Consider the following 7,902-nt stretch of genomic DNA (forward strand, 5'->3'; position numbering starts at 1 on the left):
TCTTTTTCCCTCCCTCTGCCTCCCTCCCTGTGCCCCCCTCCCTCTGCCTCCATCCCTCTGCCTCCCTCCCTCCCCGGAGCAGAGAACCAACTGCCTGGCATTAGCAAGGCCACGTCAGAAGCTTTGTCTTTTATGTGTCATCTCCTCTCCTGGGGAAAGTAGTCACTTTTAGTTTTTTTCCATGTTTACGGAATTTTTCTGGAGAGCAGATTTGCTCTTTCTGCCTGGTCTGCTTTCTCCGGAAGCCCCAGCCAGTCCTCAGTGGCCGGCAGTCAGTGCGGTGTCCCCTAGCAGGTCCCGGGGCCCTGGCCGTGGGACCCTGGGCTGTGGGACAGGTGGCCCAGGGGCTGAGCAGATGAGCCCTGCCCTTGCCTCTCATGCCCACCTGCCCTCCCAGGGGCAGATCCCGCAGGAGGAAGGTCCCGCTCACACTTTGCTTGTGCACAGGACTCCTCCGGAGCCGCGCCAGGGGTGGCAGGTGGCCACTGGGAATGGGCAGCTCCCCGGGCCGAGGACACCATGGCCGGCGCCAGCCTGGGATGTTTCTCCACGCTCTTCCTCCCATCCCAGAAGAGGGCACGGTGGGAGGGGGCCAGGGTGCCGCGGCCCTTTCTCCTGACGTCCGTCCTGCAGTCCCAGAAAAGCTGGGAGCCAGCCTCCCATGCTCCGTGTCCCCAAAACCTGTATGAGCAGGTTTCCTCTCGTGTGGAGCAGGCTGGGCCCGCTCAGAGCTGTCCACGAGCGCTGCCTTCACCGCCAGCACCTCAGCGGGGAGCTGACAGGCGTGCGGACACCTGCCACAGGCCGCGCGGGAGGGACCCGCGGCTCCCCACTCCTTCCCGTCTCGGGCCGTGCGTGCTGCATCCCCACGCCGATTTATGTATTAATTTGTCACTCGGTGCCTAATATTTAGCGCTGCGATAAAAACAAATAAGCCAATCCTGTGAGAAATTGATTTCCCTTCCACATCTGTTCACATAAACATAAATCTAAAGTTTCGTTATTTTAAAAGCCTCCAATGCAAATATAATCTAAAATTGCTAGGCTTTGAAGTTGGGCTTCTCTGTCAAGAGATGATTATGGACCCGTTCCCTGGAGCTCGGCCACACGCACCTTCTGCCTCCGGGCCCCGTCACATTGATTACCTCTTGAGGTCCTTTCCAACTCGCTGCTACTCGAGATGTGGGGGTGGGATGCCAGAGGAGCCCTGCCCTCGGCACGTGCCATCGGAGGGCACCCACTACACACAGTGGGGGGCAGGGTGGTCACTGCGTTAAGATGCCCTGGACGCAGGGGCTCAGAGGAGGGAGCTGACTTTTCTGAGGGAGGATGGCGCCAGACCCTTGGAGGAAGTTGAATTTAGGCTGAGCAGGAGGGGGGGGGAGGGTGGAATGGATTTGGCCAAAGGAAAATGGGAAGAAGAGCATGCTAAGGGGAGGGCACAGCCAGAGCAAGGCCAGACATGGACGGCAGCCCAGTTTAAACCACAGCACATCTGCGTTGGCCGCGGGGGACTGTGGGGAGAGATGGGAGGGAAGCCTGGCGCGTGGGGAGTCAAGAGTGATGTGGGTGGGACTGGGGTGCTTCCTTATATCTAAATGGCGCTTTGTAGTTTCCAAAGCGTGTGCACATCATAATCTTATTTGACCTTCACCACAAGCCTGTGAGCAGGCCAAGGCAGAGGTTACTAGACAGACGAGGAAGTCGAGACCGGAGAGCTGAGCCAGTCTGCTTTAGGGGACGAAGGAACACAGAGGAAGACCCAGGGTGGGCGCCCAGGCCTTCCCCAGCCCTGGCCAGGCCTCCCCTGCGCAGGTGGGAGCAGGGAGCCCGTACCAGCGCTGGCTCCTCAGCACCTGTCCGGAGGTTTTGTTGGTTGGTTTGCTTTCAGGTTGAATTCACTGAGTTTCCTTTTCTTTTTTAAAAAAACATAATTTTTATTGATTGCAAAGAGGAAGGGAGAGGGAGAGAGAGAGAAACATCAATGATGAGGGAATCATTGATCAGCTGCCTCCCGCACACCCTACACTGGGGATTGAGCCCGCAACCTGGGCAAGAGCCCTGACTTGGAATCAAACCCTGACCTCCAGGGTCATAGGCCGACGCTCAATCATTGAGCCACACCGGCTGGACTCACCAAATTTTCTTGTGCAACAGCACCATAAAGTGGCCACCCCTGGATACTCTGGTGGAGGGCAGTGACTTCCTGGTGGGAGACTCGAGCAACGTCTCTTTCCAGAGTTGTGGCCCTTGGACATGACCCTGAAGTGGCCTCGGCAAAGCCGGCAGAGCGGGCCCCGGCCTGTGGTCTGCAGGGGCCCCCTGGGCCAGGGGCCGAGACAACGCCGGGGCAGCACGGTGGCCGCGTGCGAAGCCGGTCCTCCCGGGGTCCCGCTGCGCCAGGAGATGGAGAGCATGGCCAGGGTGAAGGCCACCAGATGGCAGGGCTACCTCCTCGGGCCACATGACACCCACATTGTCATGAACGCTGTCGTCCCCAGTGGCTGCCATCGCCTTGACCCTGGCCCGCTGGCCCACCTAGGTCTGCGTTTGCACGAGCATGATCTTCACAACCTGGTCTGTGAGGGGCACCCCCAGAAGGAAGGCAGTGAGCTCCAACTCCCCGATGCACAGAGAAAGGAGACTGACCTTCAGGGGTTCAATCATCGTGTCCTGGACCCGGCAGCCTGGCTTGATGGCAAGGACCCCTCCTTGTCTTCAGTTTACTGCCGTGAATTTCAAGGTCTGAGCCCTGGAGCTGACCTCCACCGAGAGCCCAGCCTGCGGTGCCGCCAAAGCCCCACGGCCTCTCATTCCCGGACGCCTGGGCCTCCCGGCCTCCCACAGCCCCCGGGTCATCCGTGTTCCTCGTGGAGAGGTGTTTGTCCACTTTCCTATGGAAAACGGCCGCGCTTGGAATTAATCCTGTGCGCACACCGGCGGAGTTCCCCTGAGAGCGCCGGGGCCGCTGGGGACTGGACTTCTGAGCCATTAGGTGCTGAGCAGGTTCATCAGCTTGTTTGCCATCCCGTTTGGCAAATGAGCCAGAAACCGGAGCGTGGCCGAGTGCGTTAGGAACCGGGGCCTTCGGGAGGGGAGGAACTGGTCGTGACCTGGCCTTGGGAGGGGGAAGATACGATGGATCGGTCCTCGGGGAAATGTCACCGCCGGGCAGGTCGAGCGGTCAGAACACAGCCACCGAGGGGACTCCCATTCCCCTAAGGCCCACATGTCAGACAGGACCGAGGAATGAACGGCCAGAGATGGTGCGGGAACTTCTGGGCCGTGAGCCTGGGGAGGTGGGGGAGACATCTGATGGCTGCGGCCGCTTCAGCCCGGCTCCTGGTGGGACCTGTGAGGCCTGGGGGCCGGGATGGCTGCCCAGCCCACACTCAGACCACCCAGGCGATGGTGTAGGTTAATGGGCAGGGGCGGCCTAGCACTTTCTGACTGTCTGTTTGGCGTTGGTTTCCTATGATTCAGGAGAAGGGAGTGGGTGGGCTCTCACATTCCCTTTATGCAGAGCTGAGGGGGTGACCTGGTCCTGTCTGAGAGTGTCCGAGTGTCAAGCTCCCGGAGGAGGGTCAGGCTGCTGCTGGTCCCGCCCGCCCTGCCTGCTGGTTGCTCCTTGCCCTAGGGGACCCTGAGGAGGCTCTGCAGTGACCGTGACGCAGCCCTGGCGGTGGCCCACACCCCCGGCCCCGGGGCCCATCGGCTTCTCTGCCGACCGTTTCCTCCCAGGCCGGGAAGCCTGTGGCGGGCTGGGCTGAGATGCTGACGCTGTGAGAGGGGAGCAGCTGGGACAGGACGAGGCCGCCTGCCGTGGGCGTTTAGCTGCCGGACTGATGACCCCTCTCATTTTAGACTCGGGCTGGCGTTGGTTTCAAATCTCATTTTGGTCACAGCGGATTTGTGAAAGTGCGCGGTGAGAAGCCAGTGTGACGCGTCCTTCTCATCAGACGTCCAGGCGCGAGGGTTGGCATGGTTCCTCTTCTGCAGCCTGTAACTCTGCGAAGGGACGATGTGGGCTCTGCCGTAACCACTCCCTCCCCGGCCCCCTCCTTTCCAGAGGAGAAGGCTGCCAGGGGGGGCAGCCAGGGGGGACCATAGGTGGAGCCATGTGGGTAAGAAGGAAGGGTCTGCTCTCCAGGCCCAGGAGCCATGTCCCACAGACTCCGAGCCCCTTCCTACACCATCAGAGGAAAGGGGACCAGGGGAGGGGACCAAGGAAGGAGACGGGCCCAGAGAAGCAGCCCCATTCACCTCATGGCAGCTACAAAGAGGGGACCATCAGAAGCCTCTCAGAAGGACTAGCCCGTCCGCCGACAGACACAGGGGCGCCTGCCAGCTGTGTTTGTGAGGGGAGCTAACTGTAGCGACAAACAGCTCCCAAATCTCGGCAGCTCAGCACGACGAAGCCCAACGCAGGTTACAGGAACCTGCTCTGAGCGGTCACTCAGGACCCAGGCTCCTCTGTCCTGTGGTTCCACAGTCCCCGGGGGCCGTGGAGGTGTCCCCGGGGGCCTTGGGGGGTCTTCCGTGTCCAGTTGGAAGATGGAGGGGGAGAAGGTGTGGAGGACTGTGTGGGAGGCTTCCTGGGCCAAGCTTGGGAACGTCTATCAATTTCCTGCACGTTCCTTGGGTCACTACGCGTCAAGGGAGCCTGGGAGATGTGGTCTGGGTGTGCCAGGGGTTGAGTTGTATCTTTTTACTTTTCTTACAAAATATTTTAAAATTTGATTTGAGAGAGGAAGGGAGAGGGAGAGAGAGATAGAAACATCAATGATGAGAGAGAATCATTGATTGGCTGCCTCCTACACGCCCCCTACTAGGGATCGAGCCAGCAACTTGGGCATGTGCCCTGAATGAGAATCAAACCATGACCTCCTGGTTCATAGGTCAACGCTCAACCACTGAGTCGGGCCCAAGAAGATATCTTGACGTCCAAACTCCCAGTAACTTAGAATGTGGCCTTGTTTGGAAACAGGGTCTCTATAGAGGTCATTGAGTTAAAATGAGGTCATTAGGGTGGGCCCTAATCCCAAATGACCGGCACCCTAATCCCAAAGGGGGAGCTGGACACAGAGGGACATGCAGAGGGCAGACATGTAAAGACAGAGGTCAGTTAGCGAGGAGTTAGAGGGCAGCCACGAGCCCAGGACCCCCTGAGGCCAGACCACTCACGCCTCGGCCTCGCAAGGAGCCAGCCTGCTGACACTTTGATTTCCGGCTTCTGGCTCCCAGAGCTGAGACAATACTAATACATGTCCCCGTTTGTCACCTCGCTTGAGGTACTTCGTCACAGCAGCCCCGGGAAACCAGCCGCAGCAGCTGTGCGCCAGCCTCTGGGAGCACGCAGCCAGCTCAGCCACGCAGTCCTCCTGTCGAAAGGAAGAGAGGAGGCGGCTCAGGCCCCTCCTGGTGTCTCCCTGGTTCAGCGCTCTGCTCATCCCCCTCCTCCCTCTGGCCCTGGGCGTTCTCTCACCTTCTCCCCACGTGGAGAAGGGAAAGGGACTTTGCTCTTCTCACCTTAAAGTTTTTCTCTTCGTTGGTCCAGAGGGTCGAACCCTGCCAACTCCTCGCTCACTGAGCTCAAGCACATCCCAGACTCTGCGGGACTCCGTTTCCCTCCCTGTGACGTGGAAGGAGGTGCCAGGCATGAAAGGGATGCGTGACACTTTGGAAATACGGCGGCTGCATTCACCCGAGACAGCAGTAATCAGTGGAGCTCGAGGCTGTAAATCCTCCCCAGCCGGCTGCCCAGAGCTGGACAGGACCCAGCACCTGGGAAATTCGGCTGGACATTGAGGGGGCACAGCGATGGTGGCACCACACAGGCAAGGGCCTCTTTGGTCCAGCCGGCCTCCTCCCTCCCCCAGCGCTGGGTTGGGCTGTAGCCACCTGGGTGGGAAGGATGCACTGAGCCAGCCCCTGCCCCTGCCCCTGCCCCTGCTGAGACCTGGGGCAGCTGGTGCAACCCCAGTTGGGGAGACCGAGGGCCGGGATGACAGTGGTGTAGGCGCTGCCATTTACTGAAGGCTGCTGTGTGCCAGGCTCTGGGGGTTACATCTAGGCTCTCTCAGGCCATTTTAAACCCTCTGGGATCCAGGCTTTGTGCTTCAGGATCCTCATCAGAACAGTGTGGATTAAATGATGCCACTTCACAACCCAGGGCTGCTCTAGAAGCTCTGGGTCAGGGGCCAAGGGTGGGGTCAGAGTGGAGAAGCAGGAGGCCGAGGATGAAGCCTGTGCCTAAAGGGGCATCCTCCCTAGACACACAGCTGGCCCCGGAGCTGCTGGCAGCCTGGCTCTCCTGGCACAAGGCAGATTCCGGGCCTGCTCCTGGGTCTCTGCCGTCTCTCAGCAGCAGGTCTTCCGATTCTAGGGGCGACAACCGGGGTGTGGGGGGTGGGGAGCATTAATGAAGCAACACTCGCGTGGCTCCTAGGACAGTGCCTGGCTGAAGGCAGGGGCTCAGTAAATGTGACCTTTCTTATTAACCCAGTTTATAGATGGTCAGACTGAGGCTCAGAGATGTTCAGTGAGCAAATGAAGTGGATTTGAATCCAAGACTGACGTGTGTAAGTATGTGTGTGTGTGTGTGTTCCCATGTGTGTTTATATTCAGCTAAAAATGTTGGCTCTTTCCCCATCTAGTCCCCCAGAAGAGGGATATGATCTTCAGTTTTGGAAAATAAACACATTCAAAGGAACCTGGAGCTTGGAAAGGAACCCAAGCTATACGGTCAAGAGACACCGGTCCTTCTCGCCCCCCTTTTCTTCTCCCTGCCTCGCCCTCCGCCTTTGTTGTCTCCACCTCCCCTCTCCCTCCCTCTCCATCTTTCCTAGTGAAAGGTTCGGTCCCCCACCCACTGGCCAGGTCTCCGTCCTGAGGAGAGCGGTCTCCTTAGCCAGGGACAAAGGAGGGGGGTGGCCTGCCAGGGGACTGTCTCCGAGGGCCAGCCTCGCAGCATCTTTTCCCCAGATGCCCACAGCAGCTGCTCCCCTTCCCGTTCCTGAGGATCATCTGAAAACCAAGTTTTCTTTTTTTTTTTTTTGCTCCTTTTTTTTAATTAAATCTTTATTATTCAGATTATTACATTTGTTCCTCTTTTTCCCCCCATAACTCCCCTCCACCCAGTTCCCACCCCACCCTCTGCCCTCACTCCCCACCCACTGTCCTCATCCATAGGTGCACGATTTTTATCCAGTCTCTTCCCGCATCCCCCACACCCCTTGCCCGCCCCAAGAATAGTCAGTCCACTCCCTTTCTATGTCCCTGATTCTATTATATTCACCAGTTTATTCTGTTCATCAGATTATTTATTCACTTGATTTTCAGATTCACTTGTTGATAGATGCATATTTGTTGTTCATAATTTGTATCTTTACCTTTTTCTTCTTCCTCTTCTTAAAGGATACCTTTCAGCATTTCATATAATACTGGTTTGGTGGTGATGAACTCCTTTAGCTTTTTCTTATCTGTGAAGCTCTTTATCTGACCTTCAATTCTGAATGATAGCTTTGCTGGATAAAGTAATCTTGGTTTGTAGGTTCTTGGTATTCATCACTTTGAATATTTCTTGCCACTCCCTTCCTGGCCTGCATAGTTTCTGTTGAGAAATCAGCTGACAATCGTATGGGTACTCCCTTGTAGGTAACTAACTGTTTTTTCTCTTGCTGCTTTTAAGAGTCTCTCTTTGTCTTTAGCCTTGGCATTTTAATTATGATGTGTCTTGGTGTGGTCCTCTTTGGATTCCTTTTGTTTGGGGTTTCTCTGCGCTTCCTGGACTTGTAAGTCTATTTCTTTCACCAGGTAGGGGAAGTTTCTGTCATTATTTTCTCCAAATAGGTTTTCAATATCTTGCTCTCTCTCTCTTCTGGCACCCCCTATAATTCCTGA

At 57.1% G+C, this 7,902-nt stretch overlaps 1 protein-coding gene across 1 annotated transcript in view; it reads left to right on the forward strand.

The window, feature by feature from the left end:
* The first annotated feature begins 2,256 nt into the window (after positions 1–2,256).
* The window catches only part of GLP1R (glucagon like peptide 1 receptor), a 41,706-nt gene continuing 36,060 nt past the window's right edge, over positions 2,257–7,902 (forward strand). The window contains exon 1 of the mRNA XM_023745452.1: positions 2,257–2,577. Coding sequence (XP_023601220.1) covers positions 2,257–2,577 — 321 coding nt within the window. The remainder of the gene's footprint in view (positions 2,578–7,902) is intronic.

The sequence above is a fragment of the Myotis lucifugus genome, unplaced genomic scaffold (genome assembly GCF_000147115.1).
Source record: "Myotis lucifugus unplaced genomic scaffold, Myoluc2.0 scaffold_545, whole genome shotgun sequence".
NCBI classification, from domain to species: Eukaryota; Metazoa; Chordata; class Mammalia; order Chiroptera; family Vespertilionidae; genus Myotis; species Myotis lucifugus.